This window comes from Hyaena hyaena, unplaced genomic scaffold (assembly GCF_003009895.1).
Source record: "Hyaena hyaena isolate Hyena2069 unplaced genomic scaffold, ASM300989v1 scaffold_412, whole genome shotgun sequence".
NCBI lineage: Eukaryota > Metazoa > Chordata > Mammalia > Carnivora > Hyaenidae > Hyaena > Hyaena hyaena.
The window spans coordinates 229,430-254,804 of record NW_024081043.1 but is presented as its reverse complement, the minus strand read 5'-3'; the positions used below and the strand labels follow the sequence as shown (position 1 = coordinate 254,804).

Below are 25,375 nucleotides of genomic sequence, written 5' to 3'. Positions count from 1 at the left end.
TATAGGAGGATTAGGAGGAACTTAACGGAGGACCATGGGGGAGTAGAAGGGGGGAAATAGTGGGGGAGAGGGAGAGAGGTAAACCATGAGAGACTCTTGAATGCTGAGAACAAAATAAGGACTGATGGATGTGGGGAGGGAGGGGGGAGATGGGCATGGAGGAAGGCACTTGTGGAGATGAGCACTGGGTGTTATATAGAAACCAACTTGACAATAAACTATTTGTAAATAAAATATAATAAAACTCAGAAAAAAAAGAAAGAAAAAGGCCTGGTTTTTGCAGTTGAGTAACTCACAGACTTGTGAAGGAAACAGAGAGGTAAACAAACAATAATATAGTGTGATAGGTGCTATGACTGAGGTATGTATGAAGTATGTAACTACTGTGGGACAAAGTGGGAGGAAGGTCTAGCTCTTCCTGGGAAAATTGGAGAAACTTAATGGAGGTGATGACATTTGAACTAGGCCTTGAAGGAAGCAAGAAACCCCAGGCAGAGAGCAGGGCAACACAAGTTCAGACATAGGGTGTGCATGGTACAGAGATAGTTTTAGTGGCAGTGAGAAGCTTGGTGGGGCTGGAGTAGAAATTCATAAAAGATTTTAGAAAGGAGAATGCCTTGGTTAGGTTGAAAGATGTCTCTATTGCTGGTGAGGAAGACAGATTAGGGGAAGGAAAGTCTGGAGCAAGGCATGATGAGTAGTTGGGAAGCCATAGCAGTGGTCAGGGAGCTATCCTGCGGACGTGAATTTAAGGCAGTGGGAAGGCAGAGACGAGGAGAGGCTTTCTTCCAGGTTGAATGTTGGGCAAGAGGAAAAGGAAACAGAGGGAGCATCTGGGACATCTTCGTATGAGGGTTTGGCAGAATGATACGGTCAGTAATTGAGATGGGGAATATCAGAAGAGGAACACATTTAGGGTTGGAAGAAGAAACATGCACAATATATAGAGAATTTATTTGCATTCAGTTCCTATTATATTCTTACATGACTGGCCACAAAAGCAACAGAGAACTCTAAATTCTTTGGACATACACTTTTCTGACTTTCTTTCAAAACTTCAGTTAGCATGGTACCAAATCCATCACTATTTGCAAAATTTGAGGGTTTTCCAAGTTTGCAACATATTGGAAAATTGTCAAAATTTTGTTGTAAGAATTATGCACTTGAACTAGATACCAACTTTATCTGGTTGTAAAGAAGTCTCTATAACTCATTTCTTTTCTTGCTCTGGGATATTTAATGAATGTGCTGGTTTATTAATCACACATATTTAGTCTCACAGGAACTTACATTGGTTGATTTCTGTCTTACACACATAATAAAGGAGGGTTTGAAAAGCATGAGAAAAATGCTAGTGTCTGCAAAAATTAGAGATGTAATATCTCTGTTTTCCTGAATAAAGTTTTTAATTAGGCTTTGAGAGTAACAAAAAAATTCATTAACCTTCAATATATTGGATTACTTCTCTTTCTCCATTTTGCTTAGGGTGAGGTAGAAGTCCATTTGATTATCAGTGTATTTTTAACTATAAAATTACTACAAGCAGTTGTAGAAAATTTGGGGAGGCGTACTATAAAGTGAAAAGAAGAAAATAAAAATCCACCCATGTTTCCACTAGCCGGATATAAGTACTTAACAGCTTGATGGGTGTCTCTTTAGATTTCAATGATAGTTTTGCAGTTGTCTGGTTTTAAATCTGAGTATTTTCATTCAGATTTACAAAAAAATGGTTTTCCTGCAATGCTGGCATAGACCTTGAATTGTTTTTAATTTTTCATTTGATTGCCACTCAATAGATAGGGGTTTCTGCATGTGTTCTAATGTGCCCCTGGTCCCCACACCTTAAGCTTTATTATGCTAGTCATGTCCACCAGCATTCTCAAGTAGGTGCTTCTCTCTGTCTTGACAGTCCTTCAACCCAACCCAGTGTCGACACATAGGTGGTGTTCAAGGAAAACCTTTTTCTGTTAAATGAAGAGATGAATCAATAGACGAACCAATCCTTAATCTAAAGGAACCTAAGGAGTCCTGTGTCAGTGGTGAACTTTAAGCCAAATTTCCTCCAGTCTAGTTTTGGTCAGTGGGCTCCTGGCTTTCTCCTAATGATGGGAAAACTTTTTAGATAGGAACTGCCCTTAGCCATGGCTTCTTCTTGATTCTCTGGGCCTAACCTATATATAGACTTGGGATAAACTATGGGTTATTAGAAACTGGGCATTCCTACCACCAGCCATCTGTCTGCATCTCCCTGTTTCTTCTTTTCCTTTCTCGTGTCTCCTTCAGATCCTTCCTAGAGAGTCTGCCATGTTCACTGGCCTTTCGGGCCCCACCCAGCTGACTCGGCTGAGAACGCTTCCCAAAACATTTCTGTTCTAAGATGCAAGGTGGCTTTTTTGGAAACATCCAATACATGTGGAATTTCATTCACTTTTCACTTAGCCACTTTTCTGCATCTGAAGAGTTGGCATCCCTCTTGTGGAGACATCTCTAAGCTTCTTTGCTGTGTCTAAAATGGTAGCATAACGTTGGGTACTCTATATTGTATTGTCAAACGGCTTCGTTCCTTAAAAGTAGTCTGTAAAACATAAGGCCATATTGAAATTGGACGTTGGAATGGGGGAAGAATTAGAACATCTGGGGAAGGGCAAGCAGAGGCATTAGAAGCCTTCAAAAAAAGAACAAAATGAAATAAAAGGAGGCCTTTATTTGGGACTGTGTATGGAAGATGGGAGAAATGAGTTAGGCTGTCAAACAGTAAGAACTGATTGAAACTTGGGCCCACAGTCAGCTGTAAGGAAGTGCTCTGAGAGCCACTTCTTCTCTGGTGCCCTGAGAACTGGATGAGCTAGAGGAGCTACAGGGAAGGAGCCTAAAATCTGGCTCTGTTCGACTAGGAGGCCAGAATGGGGATGCCAGAGGAAACAGAAAAATCTGAGTTTTTTTCCAGTGGGATACCACTGGCAATATATTTGCCGCCTAAATAACAACATATTTTTACTCTATTGCCAAGCCTCTCTGCTCACTACTTACATTTGATTAAATACAGGTTAATCCTTTTCTTTGTCTTTCTAAATTAAATTTATAAGTATGTATACACACACACACACACACACACACACATACACACATAACATTTAGTGCTGAGGGATAACATTGTGGGTGATTTTCACTTTGAATTTCATGTGGTCTAGATGGGTATTGTTGCTTTGTTTGCTTTTTACATTGAGCATATATTACTTCAAGGGAAAAGCTATTTCCTTCTGGGTAGAGTAGGGGGTTCACCATTAGGATGAGTAGGATGGCTATTTCTTTCTTTTTTTTAAATGTTCTGTCTCAGAGCAAAATCATTGCCGGAAGATTGGCAGCTTCTTGAGCTGGCGTATAAGAGCTTACACCCTAACCCATTCCCAAACATGTATTAGAACTTCGAGCCCAGGAGCCATGAAAGAATCATGTGATGACTGTCTCATTCAGAGGCTCATGTCTAGGTTAGAGATAAAACCACGATAGCGCCTATTCTGACAACGTCATGGTCAGGAAGCATGGCTTTGTCAAAGCTCTTCACAGGCACTCGCAGGAGGGTCTTTTTGCCCTTTGATTTCAGTCTTCCATCTTCCTGGCTGCTTGACAGCTGCTGATGGGCCTGCTGGTCCCTCTCACCTTCTATTTTAATAACCCAGATGACAAAGAGTCTCTAGTTGGTCAAATTATCAGCGATGTACATCATTAGTTCAAGTGCATCCATGGGATTTTCTTTTCAAATGTCACTGGGATTAAGATAACAGGAAACCGGAGATGGAAGCATTTAGAAAGGGGCAGGTTTTGGCAGCTGCGTGTGCCTACACAGCTACAGAGGACATCCTGGATGTAAGTTATTAAAAAGATGGGGGAAGGGGAAGATAGAGACACCAGGACTAAACAAATACTACGAAGATAGGGCAGTGTCCAGTGCTTGCCACTACATTCCCTCCATCTCTAGAAAAATGGCAACTGCTAGTTCGAAGTAGATGAAATCTTCTAATTTACATCTTAATGTGATGCATTTACAATGGGTAAAATACCACTTCCATGTGCATACCTTGGAGGCCACTTATAATCAAAATGATCTGCTTAATAGGGATAATTATACTAATTTTGAGGTAAATAGGGTGTACTTAATTAAGAATTCTTGTAGTTGATGCAAAAATACTCTTGCAATTTTGGAAAGCCTCTTCTGCCTCAGAGGATCCTGAAGAACCTAATTTTCCTGCCACACAGAATAGCTCCTGATGGGAAACATGATCTTGGGGCATAAGTCTTTCAAAATGCCTCCTGGGACTTCTACTAAAGCCACTTCTAGTAAATATTTCAATACCCATTTTCATGAAGTTGTCAGTCCATTCAGTGAGAATAGAAAAGATGTGGCAAACACTTTTTGTTAAACGGCTTGTCTTGTCTCCTCCACAAGTCTCTATGATACTTCACCAAAGAACAGGTAATTGGGGAATTCAGGAATTCATTCCAGTTAAGGGGAAATAAAAGGTCCTCTGGGGGCTGAAACACAGAATTGTAAAGACCACAAGGCCAATGCTTTCATTTTTATTAGCTATTTGGGTCAAACCTTTTTATTTTAAACAAATTTCGATCTGTAGACCTGACCATCTTAAGCTGTAAAATATCCTATATGAAACAACTGTTTTATTCTCCTGGCTTATGTGGAGTGAAGCTAAACATATGGCAAACTAAACTATTACAGAGGAATTTGGACGACGATTTCCTCCTCTGTGTATTGTTTTCAATCCCTTCACCATTGGCGGGAAGAAACCAGCTGTCACAGGTGGTCAGTCAGTCACCTTCAGGAGCAGTGTGCACGGTCAGACATTTGCCTTGATGGCCACTTACAATCATAATGCCTCGATGACCACTTACAATCGTAAGTAGTTTCTATGAAGAGTTTTACAGTAAAAGGTGAAGGATAAAAAGAGAGCTTGATTAGCTCTTTCCTAGGTAGCTTCAAGGTCTGGGAAGAATATTTTACCCCCACTTAAGACACAGAAGGCCAAGGAAATATCTGAAAAGTGAAGGCTGTCCCCGACTTACCACACAGAATCCAGAACCATCCAAGCACTCGTTGGAATTACCGTTACAGTCACAAGGCAAGCATGCTCCTGACTGGGCGAGAAAGAATCCGGCACCACATTTCTGAAACAGACACAACAAAAAACATGTTCTTGATTGAAAAGGCCTATTTTGGTCAATATTTTCTGAGAAGAATAAGGAGAGATGATTATTTAGCTATCTAAATATTTCTTTACAAAACGTACCAGAATAAACTATTTATACTGCCATTCAGTGAGATGTGTCCAATTTTCTTTGCTATATCCGCCCCTCCCCACCTCCTGTTTTAAAAATTTTCAGGAAGATAGAAATACCTTTAACACTGTCCTAATATTGTAAGGAAGAATAAGATGATTTTAGGTAACAGTAAAGGAGAAAGCAATTTTCTGATGTTTTCTAACAAAACAAAATAAAACTGTGACAATTAGTCAAGATGAAGAATTCCTTCATGCTCCCTATAAAGACTTACCATATAGAAAATCCTGGCTATAATATAACAACTTGTATTGTGCTGTGTCTTTTATGCTTGGGCTCTTAAAAAAAAAAATCTATCTTTTCAGATCCTAAAATTTTAAATGGAGAGGTAGGGAAGTTAATGAGTTCTTACACTTGTCGGGTCCTTTGTGGGCGACATAGATTTCACTTATCCTAACAGCTCTGTGAGGAACACATTATTTTCCTTCATTATAGTGACAAAATCATTAGACTCAGAGGTGCTAGGTGGGTTTTGGCGACTTTAAACCACCTTGTGATGCACGTGTCAACCTGCACAATAATGAACTTCTCTCCCACCAATGTCATTCATGCTCCAGTTGAGAATCTTTGTGAGATTGTTCCTTATTTATGTGATTGGAATTGTGAATATGTATTATATGTTTCTCCAGGATGCCATGATGATGCAAGGCAGTAACGGCATTGTAGACGTGGAAGTCCACTCCCTGCCCATCAGACAGATTTACTTCTAAAGAATTCCAGACAGATAAGCATCTGGGTTGTTTCCACAAACTTACAGAGTAGACGATTTCACATCACCCCTCCCCCTACCCCCCATTTCATTGACTCATTGTAGTTTGTACTATCTTGGCCACCAGGAAATTTTTCATTATATCTGGCTGAAGTCCCTCTGACTGCTATGCAAACCCATTTCCTCTTGCTTTTTTGTCTGTAAAGAAAGAGCCACTAGATACTATTCACAGTATAAAAACACCACCAGTTGGGATCCAAAAACTAAAATCTAATATATTCAACTGAGAGGAAGTTTAATAGAGAATAATGACATTTGTCCATGAAGAAAAGAAAAAGAAATTCCATCTTTCTAAGTGAGAGAAAGTAAGACTGAGAGGGGACCAATTTATAATTTATAATGGATAATTTGCGGTTTTTCTCAATTTCCACTAGGGAACAATATAGAGAGAAAGGTGCTAAAACTGTTGCAGGAGGATATAAGTTAGACCATCTAATTTCATATGTGTATCTATGGCAAAATGGTGACCATGGTAGCTTTAGCTAACGGTGCCATTGTGTCACATAATTATCACTTCTCTTTCTGCGATGAGGACATTTAAGATTTACTCTCTCAGCATCTTTCAAGAATATGATACAGTATTATTAATTACCCTTGAGCAGTCCATTAGATATCCAGAACTTGATAATCTTGTAACTGGAAATTTGTGGCCTTTGACCAATCTTTCCCCATTTCCCCCATTCCCCAACCCCTGTGACCACCATTCTGGTCTCTATGAGTTGCTTTGAGTCCCAATGAGTGGGGCAGAGACTGGAGGTGTATTAGGAGGAGAAAAGCATGCTAGTGGTAGTAGGGAGTCTGGTAGTGGTGCCTGGAAACAAAACATAAGAAGATCTACTTGTATCATAACAGTAGCAAGGACCTTCCTCTGGCCCAAGGTATCAAATTTCAGTGAAGATGCTCTCAACTGGTATTAGTTCACGCCTTTTGGGCATTTTGGCACCTCTTTTTCTTTCTGAAGAAGATGAAGAAAATTAAGATTTTCCCTGAATAAATGCATCATTTTGAATATGACAGTAGCTAATCCCTTATGTCCTTGTGGCCCTAGCTAAATCAAGAGAGCCATTTTTTAAAAACAAAAATAAAATTACACAACATAAAAAAAAAACCAAAATAACAACAGCAATAAACAGTTTTGGTAAATTCTGTTGGTAAAGTTAGAATAGCTTTAGATTTATAGGAAAATTACAAGGATCTGGTGATTTGTTTGAAGCACTATTGACAATAGCCAAAGTATAGAAAGAGCCCAAATGCCCATCAACTGATGAATGAATAAAGAAGATGTGATATACCTATCTACCTACCTACCTACCTACCTACCTACATACATACATACATACATACATACAGATATAGATAGATAGATAGATAGATAGATAGATAGATAGATAGATAGATATAAATGGAATACTACTCAGCCATCAAAAAGAATGGAATCTTGACATTTGCAACCATGCAGATGGAACTACAGTGTACTATGCTAAAGGAAATAAGTCAGTCAGAGACAGACAAATATCATAGGACTTCACTCACATATAGAATATAAGATACAAAACAGATGAACATGAGGGAAGGGAAGCAAAAATGACATAAAAACAGAGAGGGAGATAAATCATAAGAGATTCTTAAATACAGAGAACAAACTGAGGGCTGCTGGTGGGGTGCTGGGTGAAGGGGAGGGCTAAATGGGTGAGAGGCATTAAAGAGGCCTGTTGGGGGGCGCCTGGGTGGCTTAGTTGGTTAAGCGTCTGACTTTCGCTTAGGTCATGATCTCGCGGTTCGTGGGTTCGAGCCCCGCGTCGGGCTCTGTGCTGACTGCCAGCTCAGAGCCTGGAGCCTGTTTCAGTCTGTGACTCCCTCTCTCTCTGACCCTCCCCTGCTCATGCTGTCTCTCTCTCTCTCCTAGAAATAAATAAAACATTAAAAAAGAAATTTAAAAAAAAGAGGCTTGTTGGTATGAGCACTGGGTGTTATATGTAAGTGATGAATCACTAAATTCTATTCCTGAAATTATTATTACACTATATGTTAACTAACTTGGATTTAAATAATAAAAAGAAAGTCCCCTGAAGATTCCAAAGTGTGACCAGGTTTGGAAGGATTGCTCTACAGCATCTCTCACAGTGCTTTGTACGTGTTAATTGCTCAGTGAATATTTGTGACTTAAATTGTTTGGACCAAGATAGGAAATCTGAAGCATACGTGCTCGTGGAAACCAATGGTTTATGCTGCTAATAGACTCACTGCTCTCTACTAGGGCTAGGCTTGGTCTCCAGTCTTTTTCGACACAGTCCAGGCAGCCACTGCCTAGACTGGACGTGCCAAATGAAATCTTTATTTGTGCCAAGTTTAAGAGGTGACTTCACCCAGAGAGTCTGTCATTATCCACTTATCCACTCCCCAGGCTAAGGCTCTGACCTTGTGTGAAATTGCCTTGGCTCCAGTCTCTTAAACTGTGGGACATAGGAAGAAAAAGGAGGCAGGGACAGGGTCATGTGGGGCAGTCGTTTGGCCCCCAGCTGGGAGGGTGGGGTTGGGTGGAAACCCAGCCAACTTATTTCCTGCTGGGCTTTGTATACTTAAAAGATTATATTTTCTAATTCATATATCCTGAGGGGAGGCACCATTTTTAAATTTGTGTAAAGGGGCCATATAGGCTAATGAAAGCCATAGGCATTCATTGGGAGCTTCTGATGCCACTACTACATGCACTGTCTACCTTGGACCCTTTGTGTTATAGAACCTTAGAGGATTTCTTGGAATGGTAAATTCTCAAGTGGTTCAAGAGAAGTTTGAATGTCCTCAAGGAAGAGCTGTAGAATCTTTTTCCTTTTATGGAGAAATGTTTTGTCATGGCTCCAGAAATTTCTGTGAATTTTTACTAAATCTCTTCTTGAAATTCTGTAGAAACTGGCAAAATTGACCTTGTTATAATATTAAAAGGTAGATAATTTTAGGAATGAAAGTAGACTTATTTTTAGTTTGGTTTCTGGTTAACAATCTCTTGGCTTAGTGATGGTAAGATCTGTGTTATTTAGAGACCTTTGAAAGCTGAGTGGTCTTCCCACAGAGAAAATAAATATCTGCCTGGTTTCTTTTGGAATATTCTCCAAAATTTATTAAACAAAGATGGTGTTTATATATATATATATATAGGTGTGTGTTTGGACAAGGAAAGTCTTACAATCAATTTTTAGATGCTACACTGAACACTTTTGCTCATGTGAGAAGACCTGACCGATAGCATATGACTATATGAAAATGAGTGGCTGATCTGAGAGCATTCGGAAGATTTATATTGCCTGGGATGGTGCCAAGGCCTTAAAAAATAAAAAATAATAACAAGGATAATGATGATAATAATGAAGGTAAGTATAGTGTAGCTGTAATTCATTGATGGCCTTGGTACCTAGGCTTCATCCATATGATCACATTTGCTGTTTGCAACAACTCTGTGCATGAGGTGTAAGTATCTGAATTTTAAAAATGAACAAACCGAGGATCAGAGAAAATAAAAAATGTATCTGATGTCACACAACTTTATAAGGAGTTCAGATTGATCCAAATCTTGTCCTTTCTCTACTATAACATGCCGCTTCTCACAAAAACAAAAGAGAAAGATGAAAGAAAGAAAAGAAAGAAAGAAAGAAAGAAAGAAAGAAAGAAAGAAAGAAAGAAAGAAAGAAAGAAAGGAGGGAGGGAGGGAGGAAGGGAGGGAAGGAGGGAGGAAGGGAGGAAGGGAGGAAGGAAGAAGTTTAATCGAAACTTTAATTAACTGAACATAAATATTACTGCATTGGTCATGTTGTATACTTATCTCATTTTACCCCACAATAGCCCATGAAGGTAATAGCAGTCACCTACAATTTATAGTTTCTGTAGCTTACGGGACTTTTTATACAGACCAAGTGACACATATGAGAAATGGTGGGCCTAGGATTTAGATTCTTTGTTTGACTCCTGGGTTTGAGCTCTTAATCATCTGGTATACCATTAATATATATTAACCAAACCCCTTTTGTTGGACATTTAGGTTATTTCCAAATATTTGCTGCTACAAAGAGTCCAAAGCAGGTTTAAATGTATAAAAATGTAAAACCTTTTCTTTAAACTCCAGAAAAAATCTTATAAAATAGGTATATGCTTAAAATATATAAAGTTATTAATATATGAAAACCATTGAAAGGGAATATCTACTCTTTAAACAATTTACTTCAGCTCACTTGTCAGTTTGACAAATTACTTTCCACTAAATCATTTGTAGACTTTTTACAGCTCTCCATTATTAGCTACTATATTATTACAGCTTGTCTCACTTGAACACTGATTAGATCAATCAATAGCATTTACTTCCCTCTTCAAAGAATAAGGGTGAAGATTGCCATTTGCTTACTTTGTCATCATTAGTATGATGTCTTGCTTTGAATAAAAATCAATGTATGTATATCTGACTGATTTTACATTTATAGAAATTGGATGGAACTTTAAGAAGAAATTAGTGTAACATAACCGTGTGCCACATATATTTAAAGGAACTGGGAATGACAGTATATGTTGATATCATTGCAGAAGGCATTATTTCCACAGGTCCATCATATAATCATAATATTATTCATTTCATAAGATAATATTATATCAAAGACTATTTCTTAACAAAGAGGATAACATTTATACAGTTGATTGATAATTTTTGTTCTCCTATGAATAAGTCCCTTGAGAGCAATGACTTAAACTAACAATATTGTCATCATACAGAACATTTTTTGAATTTTCTTAAGATTCTGAAATCATGCTGTTTTGAGGTATAGTCCAATTTGCATCCCTTGGGTGTAGCAAACTCAAGCTAAGTAATACCATTTTAGTTTAAAAATGTTCACAAAAATCTCACTGTGTTTTCCAAACATTGTCACAGAGGAACTAATTGGTCCAAAGTCATTGCACTTGCACAGATATTGAATCCCTAGAACCTTCAGAATTTCTGTTGAAAAGACTGATTGACTAAATAATTTAAATATTCCAATAGCATTCTCTAGCAATCTGAGGTCCCTGACCATCCATTAAGACAAACACGGGCAAAACCTGACCAAATTTAGGAGTCTGAAGCTGTCATCTGAGGCTGTGAGACACATCTTGAGGTTACCCTAGTAGAGAATCAGATTCTAATCTCCAGCTCTAACAAATGACCATGGATTAATTATAATAAAATTCCATTACAAAGAGCATTCTCTATAGCTGTGCCTGTTCTAGTAAGACCTGACCTATAATACAGCAGTCTCCACCTTATCTGTGGGGGATATATCCCAAAACTCTCAGTGGATGTCTGAAATCGCAGATAGTACTGAACCTTGTACACATTATGTTTTTTCCTATACATACATACTCGTTATAAAATCTAATTTATAAATTAAGCACACTAAGAGATTAACAACAATAACAATAAAATAGAACAATTATAACAACATACTGTAATAAAAGTTATGTGGATGTGATCTCTCTCTCTCAAAATACTTTATTGTACTGTGTTTCACCTGTCTTCTTTTGTGATGATATGAAATGAAAACATGCATACGTGATGAGGTGAAGTGAGGAGAATGACATAAGCATTGTGACCTAGCGCTAGGCTACTGTTAACCCGACAATACGTCAGAAGAAGGATCATCTGCCTCTGGATGGAGGTTGACTTCAAGTAACTGAAATCACAGAAAGCAGAACTGTGGATGAGGGTTGCGGGGGCGGGGGGGCACTGTAGAAATTTGTTTTGTGTCTTGAATCAAGGATTTACAGACATTTTACAAATATCAACTCATCTTGTCTTCTGCATTAGACTTTTAGAATTTTGATTCATCAGTTTTGCTTTGATTTACTGAGGTTCAATGTAGAAAGCATTTTTAAAAAAATTCCCCAAACCAAAAGCCTCTCTGAATTCATTCACTTGTGTCCAGAGTCATTGCTACCTTCAAATTAGTATTCTTCAAATTTAATAGCCTACATTCAATTATCTTTCTGCTTGGGTTTTTATATGTATATAATGAATCTACTTTGCTCCTTGTTTCTAGGCAACAGTGATTTTATCTCTAGTTTTAGTTTTAGTGGATTCCATTTTTTAAAGTGAATAATAAAAGTCACTTTAAGATTGAATACTATGCTCACTATTATGCCTTTACTCTGAGTCTATGCATCTTACAAAATGCTGACTTCATCTGCTTAAAACTTGGGCAGGCTTAATCTGTATTCAGAGCTCTTTTAATGGGATGATTAAAATAGAGGGAGACGATCTAGTCAAAAATATCAACTTAGCCTTTGCTGGGGAGGAGCAACTTCTGAAAACATATGAATTTATTACAAAGGTGAGCATCTCACAGTCCATTTTTTCTGTGTCTATAAAAATAAATGATAAAGTATCTGGATTGGAAAGCAGTCCATTAAGATATCAGGCAAGATATCTTAAGTTAACTTTTGGTTCTATGTTTTTTCAGGTAGGGCTTAACACATCTTGGTTGTTCATACACAAAACTATATCAAAGTGCCAAAATAGGTTAAAGGCATCATGCAATGTGCTACAGTTACCAAGAAGTTGACTTCTTGATTGATTTTACTTGAAAGTGGACAGAATTACCCACATATCCTCCCTTGGGTCTCTTTAAGCTCTTGTTTGCGTAACTGAAATTCCCCACATTTTAATAGGTGAAGTTAATTTTTAGATTTTGACAGTGATTTCACCATAGCTTGATTAGGAAAGTGGTTTCAACATTCTTCAGAGGTTTATCCAGTTGAAAGGCATTTCTTCTTATAATTGGCATAATACAGCTAGGGCATTGCTAAACACAGACTGCGGTGCTAGTGTCTCCTAGTTGGCTGTCGGGGCTACCTTTGTGCCTGTTGCTCAGGACCCGTGTCGGCTGTGCATTGGCCAGCTTGCAAACCACTCCGGCTCTCTGTTTAATCACCAGCGAAACAGAGATGAGGATTTAGGGTCTGAGGAATTCTGAGAAGCACAGAGCTGTCTTGACCACCATTAAGCCAGGTCCTTTAATTCTGTAAAGTGGAGAGGTATTTAGCATGGCATTTACATGGCATTAGTGTGGCTATTCCTCAGCACTTTAATGGACCTTGTGAGTATTCTCTTGGGTAGGGAAACCAGTGCCCCCTCCAAAGATCTCAAATAACTTTCCCAAACCATGTACTCAATCAACTGTTGTTAGGACTGTAGATACCAACAGGCTCAGGCTGTGATGAAGTACTTATCACACTTGGCTCTCTTTAGTTGTGTAACTAAAAGGATCAAACAAGAAAATTTAGAGCCCTAAAGCCCTCAAGATTTTCTTTTTGAAGTGCTGGATTTGGGGATGATTATCTCCATTAATACGGATGAAAATTTCTTTAATTGTCTCCTTGAAAAGTTACTTTAAATGCTTTTTTAAGTTGTTCATTTATAGTAGCGATTGCACTTATATAACAAAATGGGCATTTTTCCTTTGATTTTCTTGAAAAAAATCCAACATCTGGCTTTCTCCTCTGGGTCCTCCTCACATCATCTCATGTAACTGGCTTGTTCTTTTCACTCCTCGCCTTCCAAGCTACGGTTACACAACATAACCTTTGCCAGATTTTTTTTTTATATATCTGAAAACTGACTCAGTTTTATTTAATTTACTGGAGCAAATGCCACGGACACATTTCCAAGAAAGGAAGAGATGTGGCGTACAAGGGATATAAGAACAAGTAGAGAGAAGTGACTTCAGAGTAACAGGCATTTAGGGGATTTTTATAGGAGCCCTTAGCCACTTGGCAGGAATCAATGCTGTGAGATGACAGGCATTTCTCTCATCTTCAACTGGTTCTTATGAATAATAGCAGCTAATATTTATTGACCTACACCAGGCACTGAGTTAAGTGCTTTTTATAGACATTCCAATTTGGTCATCACCATTTAATGGCCCACAGACATCTGCAAATGTCTGACTAAATTGCCTTTTCTTTTCACAAGGAGTTGGGAGGCTTCACTGCCTGTAAACTTGCAGTGGCTTCCTCTCAGTGTGCCCAGGGAAGGCAGTAGTGCTTGGTTGGAGTGTTCCATCAGTTTCCTTTGCTAGTAAACATACCCCTTCTGTCATGAGGTACCCCTAGTACTTCAGTGCTACCCTCACCCTAGATCACTCAAGATGTAAAGCAGAATGGGACTAGCGTCCTGTTTTCCCTTCCTTATGCTCTTCCCCATGGAGTTTATGCATCATGAAGAAATGCTATTGTGAATTAGTAGGAAAGGAGAAATACATCCCACACCTCTACTGTACTCATTTATTCTCAGGAGATAACCTTGCCTCCTCTTTTCATTGACAAAATAGAGGTCACTGGGCAGAAAATTGCATACTATCTATTTTTCCTCTCAAGATTCATCTTTATCTTGACACATTCTAATTTCCTCTGCTCATCTCAGAGGAGATAGCACTCCTCATATTAGAGAAGATCAGCCCTCTCTCTGTGCTCTGGGACCCATACACCTGACCCTGGGCTATCACCTGGACTCCTTCTCTCACACACCATCCATCAATTTGCACCTATAGGGGTGAGAAGAGGCAGAGCACCATCAGGTGCCGGGTCCTGTGCTGGATGCACAGCCCCTTCCCTGTGGCTCAGATTCTAAGAACATCTTCCCTCAGCTCTACCTCCCTTTCATTTTCCTCCTCATTTGCTCAGCCAAATTTCATATGTGAGAGAGAATTCAATCACACTGGCTCTGCTTTCTTCATGCCCACCTGTGCCTCTACCCATAGCCTGGCTTCTGTCTCCACTGTACCACGAAAGGGCTGTTAGAGGAGCCAGGGCAGAGCTGACAACGCTCTCGGGTGATGTCTCTGTGGCTTTGCTTTTCCAGTTCTTACTTGTTTTCATTCTAGTACTTAACGTGGCTGAAATTCCCACCTTGGAGTTCCCGCTTCTCTCCGTTTCCAGAACAATTCTGTCTTCAGGTTTTTCTCCTGCTCATCTTAGTATTTTGGAGGGGTGGGGGTGGCGCAGTGGGAAGGGAGTGTTGTCTCTCTTCCTCTGCTGCCTCCACACTGTTGATGTGTTTCAGGATAGCCTCCAGGTCTCTCTTTTCCATCTACAAACTTTGTGAGGTCAACCTGTCCCACAGTTTCATTCTCCATCTATATTCTGGTGACTCCCAAGTCCCTCTACATATCCCTGATCTCACTCTTCTATGTCACACTCTTGTTTCCATGTGCCTGTTAGACAAATCCATCTCCAGTTCTATAGGCACATGGACTTGAACGTGTCCCACAGTAGCATTATTATATTCTCTCCCCAATCTACATTTCTTCTTATATCTCAGATAAAGATTATAGACCAAAAAGAAAAAGTAATGGACTGGTATTTTTAAATTGTATCCATATATTTTGCAGTCATGTAATTTTTGGAAATGCTTCAGAAGAATGGACTTGGCTGGCAAGGATTAGTAAATGGTTTCCCCACAGAGTGATAACGGTTAAGTGCCCAAGTTCTGTCTTCCTTTTCACAACCACTGTGCTACCCTTGTTTATCTCAAATCCATGGCTTAACTGGAGACAGATGGGGTGCCCCAGAGGTTAGAATTCCGAAGTCAGAAAGGGCCTTACACAACTCTGAACTGTTGTAAACGTACTCTCTAAACTACCACCTCCATCTGTATCCGGGGGGACTGTAGGACTGACTGGGAGTTCCCTGAATTAATTTCTATGTAGAATGCAATGTTTATTAAAGGTTAAGTAATCAGAATGTGCTAATTTGAAGTGTACATATTTGTTATATTATTAAAACTCACTGGTAACCACAGCAACTGCATAGAACTTAGACAACAAAAGATTTTTTTTTTTAAGGGAGGAGAATTTTGTCATTGACATTGTTTAGAAACGTTGGCACATGGGGATAATGAAAAGCAGACTGTGGTTCAGCAAGTTTTATGATTGTTTTAAAATTCTCTATACACAGTGTGCCCCTCATGGCCTCCACCTGGGTTAGACAGTTCCCACGTCCTGCCACCCTTTGTACACTGCTACCTCATAGAGTTTATACTCTAGCTCTGATATGTTTACCAACATGAGCCTTCTCCTTGTTCCACAAATCACTGTTTAGTTCAGGATCTTGGTGTTTATCTCCTGGATTATTATAATAGTCTCCACCCTACTTTCTTGGTCACCAGACTTTCTCCCTTGCAGTTCATTCTCTATTACCAGAATTAATTTTAAGAAACCTTATAATACTACTTTTCTGCTTCAAAACTCCCAGTGGCTCTTCATTCATTGCCTACATGAGTAAATAACCTTCTTTAGCCTGATGTACAAGGCTCCTTTCAAAGTTCAACCCAACCTCTCCTTTATGGTCAACCTGTGCACTTTATGCTCTATTTAAGCTACATATTTCCACTCCCCCCCTCAATATACCATTCTCTTGACCATGGTGACTTTGCACAAGAGGTTTGGGGTGCCTTTCTCCTCTCCATCACTTAAAAATCTTTTCCTTAGTCTCAGACTCAGTCACTTTTCTTCTGTGTTCTCATGGTACTCTGCACACATCTTGTTAGAGCACATGGAACATGCTATCACAGTTTTGAATTTGTACCTCTGCCTCTTTGAAATCACCGTGAGCCCTTTGAGAACAGGAATAGTATAGGGACACCTGGGTGGCTTAGTCTGTTAAGTGTCTGACTTTGGCTCAGGTAATGATCTCACAGTTTGTGGGTTCAAGCCCCACGTTGGGCTCTGTGCTGACAGCTTGGAGCCTGGAGCTTGCTTCAGATTCTGTGCCTCCCTCTCTCTCTACCCCTCTTCCACTCACATCCTGTCTCCGTCACTGTCTCAAAAATAAACATTAAAAAAAAAAAAGGAATAGTATCATGTTCATCTTCATATCCCCATCAACTCTCAGAGTCGTTAGCAAATGACAAGTAGATTTTGAAATTACGTTAGTTGAAAAAAGTGGATTTGAATCTGTAACAAAGGAATCAAGTGTACACAAACAGTGTAGAAACTTTGAAGAGCTTTGGGCAAATCTCACAAGTAAAGATCTTCAGTCATGATCGAATTTTTAAAAATATATTACTGAAGAAAGAAAAACAGCTGCAGAACAGAAACACTATATTTATACTGCATTTGGAGACATGTAAAATAATATTATGCTATACCCTGTGCAGGGACACACACATATAAAGAAAAATATAAGATATGAATGAGAATCTAAGAAATCAGGCCATTTAATGGTAAAGGAGGGGTTTGAGAAAGAATATGTACCGGCAATGTTTTATTTCTTGAGCTCCATCGAGGGCACACAGTGCTCATGAAAGAGTAAAAGGAAGAATACATGAAAGAGAAACAAAAGATTACACTTAGGTCGGCTGGATTTTGGATTTCCATGTCTAGAGCTCATGAGGTCTCTAAAACATCATCTCTGGGAAGTGACTAATGTGTCTTGACAATAGATTCAGATGCTTGTGTATAATTTCCTTAACTTCCTTGTTATTCACTTTATGTACCATGATCGTTAGACAGAGTTAAAAAAATAAGCATAAGAACATTCCTTTCTTAATTTGTCCTTCCTTTGTTTTTCATCTTACAGCTAGTCACTACCACATCCCATGGAGAAGCCTTTCATGTGTCTATATGTCTGTCTTAGTTAAAACATGCATCCGCTCTTAGGTTTTTCTCAAAGGTTTAAAAGACTATTTAGCCTGATTTCCACTAACTAATTCATTCCGGCAGTAAGGCTCCACGTTCTAGGCTACCTGTGCAATTTGGAGTACTTTTGGGGGGGCTTATTTATTCTAGTTGGGATGTATAATTTAAGGCAGAGGTAAAAGATTCTCAAAATAGTGCATGGTACTTCCATTTTCCAAGGATTGAGAAACTAAATTTTAAAATTCAAGGAGGAGAATTTACAGGCTAGTTTTCTGTTCTAAAAGGGGAGTTGGGGTCCAAAATCGAAGAACTCTGTCTCCTGAGGGACAAGTACAGCTAATAAGTGGGAGTCTCACCCACTTCTGGCTTTAGATTGGCAGAACATGGCAGAGTGACCCACCGGCTGGGCTAACGGTCGGCCTCTCCAGCTGGCTTGAAGATGAAAAGGGGAAGAGGGAAAGAGTGAGCAGTGATTCAGACCAAATGGAGTTGAATTGTGAAATTTAAGGTTATGCTCTTCCATTATGTGGAAACCAAGATTATGTTCTTTGCCTAATTTTTTGGGTATAATCTCTTCTTCATTGTTCCCTTCCATGAAAGTAAAATAGCCTGTGAATTAAAACAGCTAATTGCAGCAGATGCTTTTGGGAAGTATTCCCCCACCAGAAAGGAAATGGAAAAAGCCATGAATTTCCAAAGAGAGCCTGTCCATCCACACAGTCAGTCATCAGGCGCCCAGCATGAAGCAGAATTCCCTTCACAGGGTTCAAAGGAAATGTGAGAAAGTGAAGGCAGCAAGACATGGAAGGGCAATGGGAACAAAAATCTACCACACCTAGGTCCCAGGGAGCGAAAAAATGTGGTTACACTAACGCAGGTTGGGGCGGAGCTGTGGAGAGCCCACCACGGACTCTGTACTCTTTCGGGGCCATAGCTTCTGCCCAGGAGGCAGTGCTTAAGGCAGAGAGGGCACAGGCAGAACCTCCCACCTCTCCCTTCTCCTATTTTCTGGTTCAGCGAAGGAACAGGGGTATTTCAGTCTGCAAGTGTGGGCCTCTGCGGGCAGAGTGAGGCAGGCAGGTGGGGCCAAGCTGGGGTCTGGGGGGAGTGGAGGAGAGCAGGTGACGAGTAACCAGCACACCATCACTCCAGGAGCGTTGCGGTAGCAGACGCTCAAGCAGCAGTAGGAAATAGCTGACATGCCAGCTCTTTGTCTGGGGATTGCTTAATGGTCCAGCAGATGTGTGAAATGACATTTGATTGACTTTCTTTTTCAGAGAGTCCTAGGCCAACGCCTCTTTCAAATAACTAAGTTGGTTTTCTTACCAAATCTTTGAAGGCTCATTAAAAAATGTTAAGGGGCGCCTGAGTGGCTCAGTCAGTTGACTGTCTGACTTCAGCTCAGGTCATGATCTCACAGTTAGTGGGTTCGGGCCCTGCATGGGGCTCTATGCTGACAGCAAGCTCAGAGCCTGGAGCCTGCTTCAGATTCTGTGTCTCCCTCTCTCTCTGACCCTTCCCTGCTCACGCTGTCTCTCTCTCTCTCTCTCTCTCTCTCTCTCTCAGAAATAAATGAAACATTAAAAAAGTTTTTTTTAAATGTTAATTTACCTATGAGGATGGTTTTGAAACCCCAAAACAGAATCAAACTTGGCTTCTGTTGGAAAATTAGTAAATGTGACCCCAGAAATCACTGTGAAGGTGTGTGCTGAGCTAAAATTAGGCCAGAAGTTTGGGATTATTTATATCCAGGTGCTTTTTAATCACACCTGCTTCCTGGCCCCTTCCTCACTGTCTTTGTTGGGGGAGATCACTGTGTCTCCTTCCTAGAGAGCCCGGTTCCTCAGCCTTCCTTAGGCATCGTCTCTGTAAACAGACAAAATGATGTTGACCCTCATTATCTCTCCAACATCCTGAGCTCAACTTTACATTTCATATAAATTTACTCAACTCTTAGAAGAGAACTCTTTTTTTGTTGAAGGCGAAAGGTCTTCTTAGCTATAATTATTCTGAGCACCAGTGTGGCTGTGACAACAGATGTTTAAGTGGTGCCACCAGGGGCCGTCGTCAGGAAGAAGCACGGATACAAATGTCTCTTACAAGGAATGTTTTTGGAGTAGCAGGTAACAGATTGAAAAGAGATAACAAATTGAATTCTATCCATTTGGGGGTCTAAATCGTACTATCTAAAGACAGACTGCACTTTGTGTATTTGGGCCCTTTCTATCATAATTTATAACAATCTGAAAAAAGTGACATTTCCCCTCTGTTCAGTTGATGGAGCATATTTCTAGGAAATCCAAATAGATAAGAATTTGTATTCAAAGGTAGGATGGCTTTCAAGTAATCAGTTTTGGGGCTCTCAATATAAGTGCAGTGAATCAATTGTTAAATCAGGTAATAAAGAGCATTTCATGGGGGAGGGGGGTAGTTTCCTTTTAACGTGTTCTTTTTTCTTTCTTCTTCTTTCAATGGCTGATAAATTCTCCTTGCCTCTCTACATACAAATACATAACTTTAGGTCATTGTTCTTTAGATTTTGCCCCCCACACTGTCAGAATATGATGGAAATCCACTCTGGCATTTTAAGAAATGCACACATATGTCTCCATGTTCAAGTTTCCATCTGTTAATTCTCCATCTGGCAGTCATTCAGGAAGTATTTGTTGAGTGAGTGTATCAATTTCTCCTCCAAGTATGCTTGCATTTAGGATACCCCCAGCTTTAGACCTCGCTGATTTCTCTCCCATGTGCATTGATGTGAAACACTACCATCTATCCCTCACAGCAGCCATAATTACCTAGAGTCACATCCTTTAGAGACAACTTGGTGCAGTGGAAAGTATGAGGTCATCTAGATTCCAGTTCCAGTTCTACCACCCAGGCTATTTAACGCTAGGTTCTCAGTTTCCCTTGCTTAAAAAAAAAAAAAAAAAGAGTGGCCACCATATTGTTTCCTAGGGTGGTTCTGAGGATTAGCTAATATTGTGCATTTAACGCCCAACAGAAGGACATGCAAGGGGTTCAATAGTTACTAGCTTCCTCGTTTCCTTTTCAACATGTCTATGTCACAGTTACCTGTTTTAACTGGTGGCCCCGCAGTGAGTTGTAACTCTTTCTTTCTGGCACACAGCTCAGCAATGACACCAGAAGTTACTGGTGCATTATCTTTCCTCCCCAGAAGACTCAACTCCCCACGAACAGAAACTGGATTTGTCTGATTTATCATTGTGTCCTCAGTGCCTTGCATAGCAGGCGTTTAATAAATACATACTGAATGTATCTTGGTGTTATAGAATCACAGCATTTGAGAGCTGGTGAGGATATTATTGATTACCTGTCTAGCCCCTCATTTTAAATGTGACAAAACTGAGACATGGAGAAATAAGTGACTTAACAGAAGTCATTTACATAGAGCGTGTTAATGCAGCCCTTAGTGCTCTTTCTGCTAAGCAACACTTCTTGATGATGATGAAGAAAATGATGTTGAGAATTTCAAGGGTGTTGTGGAAACTCACATCTCTTCTGGATTGCAGACCAGCCCACACTGTCCTCCTCTGCCTTTTACAAGTATATCTGGGATAAAAATCAACTCTGCTTGGGGTACCTGGGGGGGCTCAGTCAGTTGAGTGTTAGACTCTTGATTTTGATTCAGGTGATGATCTCACAGTTTGTGGGATGGAGCCCCACACTGGGATCTATGCTAACAACACTGAACCTGCTTAGGACTCTCTCTCCCTCTGTGCCTCCCCTGCTCATTCTCATTCTCTCTCTTTCTCACGTGGGCACGAGTTATCTTATGGTTATCAGATGGTTATCAGATTTCACCAGCATCTTATTAAAGTTATTCTGCTAGTACCATCTTATTTCACAGGTAATTGCCAACATCATCAAAAGGTCTTAATACCGCTCCCCAGACAGGATGGGTGAAGGTGTGAGGGTGGGGTGGGATGGATAAGTGAGGGAAGGTGATGAGAGAGAACACTTTTAAGCCCTTTTCAGGTTGGCTTTGAGTGTGGGACGCATTCAAGAAAAGACGCATTGCTTGTCAGTCCTCTGTAATTACTTGACTTGGCATATGACAATTATTATTAACTATAATAATTTATAGCCAGTGTTTCCATTTTTAACAGTTTCTGGGTAGTGCAGATAGAAATGGACTGTGAAGCAAATAATGCAGATTACTCATTAGAGAGGTCAACCCTTGTTAGAAGCTGATTGTAAGACGTCCAGCTGTGTCCTTGACACCTCCCTTGTTCCATGGGAGGGATCTGACAATGGGCCTTGGGAAAGGATGCCCCTTTGTGTAATATACATCAACATGTGTGCAGGTGTTTCCCCTTATGAATAAGAAGCAGATGTCTGGTTAGGCAGAATGTATGGCAGCTTGACATGTCTGGCCCCAACTAACAGGAAGACTATGACCCATAAATTGTACTAATAAAATGCCATCACTATAATGAAAGCAGCACCTTTGTCTTTCAACACTGAAGGGGGCTAAATCCCAGAGGCTTGTGATTGGCTCCAAATTTGGAATTGTTTGTTGAACCCTGCACGCTGCAAGGTTGACATATCTTATGAGGCATACTTAATGAGGCAAATGACAATGAGACTCTACCCCCAAGTGATCTTATGTGTAAAATGTGAGCAGTAGAATTCATTAAACAAACATTTTACTTCTCTGCTATTTGTCAAGTGTCTAAGAGTCTCAGAAGAATGAATTTTCAGGGCAAGATCGAAGTTTGTTTAGGGACTCTGATGACAGGGCCATTTTCAAACAGTTCATAAATAAACAAATGTATCCAACACCAAGTGCTTACAGAAATCATGGGAAAAGAGTTACCATCCTGAACATTTAGCTCCATAATGTGGGAGGCTAATTAAAACAAAAAACAAAAAACAAACCTTTACCAGTAACTGGTAAATCTATACTCACAAAATTTTAACTGTATTGTGAACTGTCCATAAGCTACTTCAATTCATTTTAGAACATTATTTATATTCAGAATTAGTACAGGATTTCCATCCTATTCATATTATTTGGGATTATTTCCTAGGAATTTTTTGTCCCCAGCTTGCCTCCCCTTAACACTTTATTTTGTAATTTTGGCAAAACACCGTTTAATTTCAAACTTTACTTCATTCAAGTTTACATTTATAAATGGAACAAGCAATCTGTACCTTTCTTTTTAGTAAAGATTCTGAGGATAGCTTCAGAATCGTTTTACTATCTGATGCTATGTATAGCTTTAAAAATCTGCCCCCAAATAACTACTGTAATGATGATAGCTACTGTGCTACAGCACACTTACACAAGTGAAAAGGATACAAACTAGCATGGAAGGAAGAAGAGGGCAAAGTAGCTGACAATGTGCAGAATGCTACAAATCTATTCTATGCACAGCTACTTTAATGACAACAAAATAATACACATTTGTGAAAGGAAATGGATGGGGAAGGTTGAGGGTGTTTGATTTAGAGTAATTCTGTTATCTGTCATTTGAGGGGGGAAAGTTGTGCTGATTTTAAAACAATACTTGAGTTACAGATGTTTCCAGACCCCTTCCCTGATCCAAGGAAACAAAATACCATTCAGCAACAAGCCCAGATTTAGAGATGGGGCTTGTTCCAATATAAACATTTCTTAGCTAGACCTTCTCTATGAAACTGCATAGTCAATTTTTCCATATACAGTGGGAAAGACAAAGCTTTTAGCTTAAAAGGCATTCTCACCCGCAGAGCAGAGCGCCTGGAACGAACAGCGTAGGGACGCCATGGCTCACTATTGATGTCAAGCTAAATGCCAATTGGGCCACCAGAATTATAGACAGAATTGTGTCAGAATGTGCATATGCCACAAACAAAAAACTCGGCACTGTTTTGGCTTTCAGTATTTGGTATGGTCATTTATTCTTTCTGTTTTTTTGTTTAATGTACTGCTATTTACCTGATACCTAGTTGAGAGTGTAGCACAAAGCAGGCATTTGATGAATAAGTGAGAGATGCGTAAGTTATTATTTTTTTGAGCACTTCATATTGAAGGCACTTCGCAAGGCAATCTGGAGAATCAGATGATGAATAATGGACACTGCTGGCCTCCAGGAGTTTAATGGGGGCATGTGTAACTTACCATAAAGGTAAGGTGGAACATAATAAGAATCATAGTGTAGTGGGAGAGGTACAGAGATATACTGAGAGACTGAAGAAGGAAAGATTATTTTTTTTAAGTTTATTTATTTATTTTTTGAGAGAAAGACAGAAAAAGAGAAACAATCCATCCAAAGTAGCCCAACATGGGGCTTGGTCCCAGGAACTCTGAGATCATGACCTGAGCCGAAACCAATAATCGGACTCTTAACTGACTGAGCTACCCAGGTATCCCAGGAGAGATGACTTTTACCTTGGGATTGGGCAGGGGGGGGACACACCTCAAGGATGGTTCTTCAGAAGAGGTGACTATTGTGTGGAGTTTTTTTGTTGTTTGTTTGTTTTGTTTTGCTTTTAGGAGGAAAGCTGGATCTGAAAGGCTGGAAAGCATAGAGCAGTTTTTAGTCAGTCTCCATAAGGTACAAAGGCTAAAACTTGTATTCCTTCTGTTTTGTTTTGTTTGGTTTTGTTTGTTTTTGCTCAAAGTAGATATTCTTCATACCTGGTAATAATCTACTTCAATCTACAAAATGGACATATTATTGTTCTACTTTCTGGGACCTTCCTTGGAAAGATTAGTTTAATATCACCATTAAACCCATGTGACATCTTCCGCAACCTTCTTGCTTACACTGTACTCACACAGAGATACGACTCTCTCTGTTCATACACTGTAGATAATATCAGAGGCATCCCCTAAACCCCGTAGTAAGTGATAAGTATGCCTAGAAGCCTCAATAATTCTTTGTGGTCCTCAGAACTCCATGAGAGGCTCTCATGTGGCTTTAAACATAGGAAGTTTGGAAGTGGCAATAATTTCCAAGTTATCATTGATGCATAGGGAGAACGTCATTCAACTATAAAAAGAGAATATTTTTATATTATCCTTTTTTCATTTAGCTATCTGGTGAAATTTGCCCAAAGTGAGAGCTAAAAAAGGATGGTAGAAACTCCTGGTTTTCTGGCCCTCTGAGTAGCTCTAAGATTAACTTAATTTACTCAGAACCCACCAAGAATTACAGCAAGAGCCTGGTACACTTGGTTTTCAATACTCTATTGTCAGCAGCCCAGTCTCTGAGCAGCTGAAATAGAGCAGAAAACTGTCCTCATTTAAAGCCTCAACTACTATTTCAGTTTTTTTTTCCTTTTTGAAGTTTGTAAATTTCTTAGTTCAGATGATTTGAACTAAGCTTGAAGGAAATCCATGCTGACTCATGACTTTGAGGAGAAAGCACATTTTCTAGTTGAATATGAGCTTATGTTAGCAGATTAAAAACGGAGAGAGATTGTAATCAAAGGAAAATCAAGAGAGTTTAGATAATCTGAGATGAAGATATATCTTAAAACTAAAATAGGGTCATACACTTGTTTGCTTTCAAAATAACTAAAATGGAAGAGCAGACAAAGAGATGCTCTATGGAAAAAAACAACAACAAAATGCTTATTTCCACTGAAC

General features: G+C 39.5%; 1 protein-coding gene across 2 annotated transcripts in view; it reads right to left on the bottom strand.

Annotated features, from left to right (window-relative positions):
* The window catches only part of LAMA4 (laminin subunit alpha 4), a 150,404-nt gene that overhangs the window by 106,878 nt on the left and 18,151 nt on the right, over positions 1-25,375 (bottom strand). For both annotated transcript variants that reach the window (XM_039252211.1, XM_039252212.1), the window contains one exon: positions 5,080-5,181. In XM_039252211.1, coding sequence (XP_039108142.1) covers positions 5,080-5,181 — 102 coding nt within the window. The remainder of the gene's footprint in view (positions 1-5,079; positions 5,182-25,375) is intronic.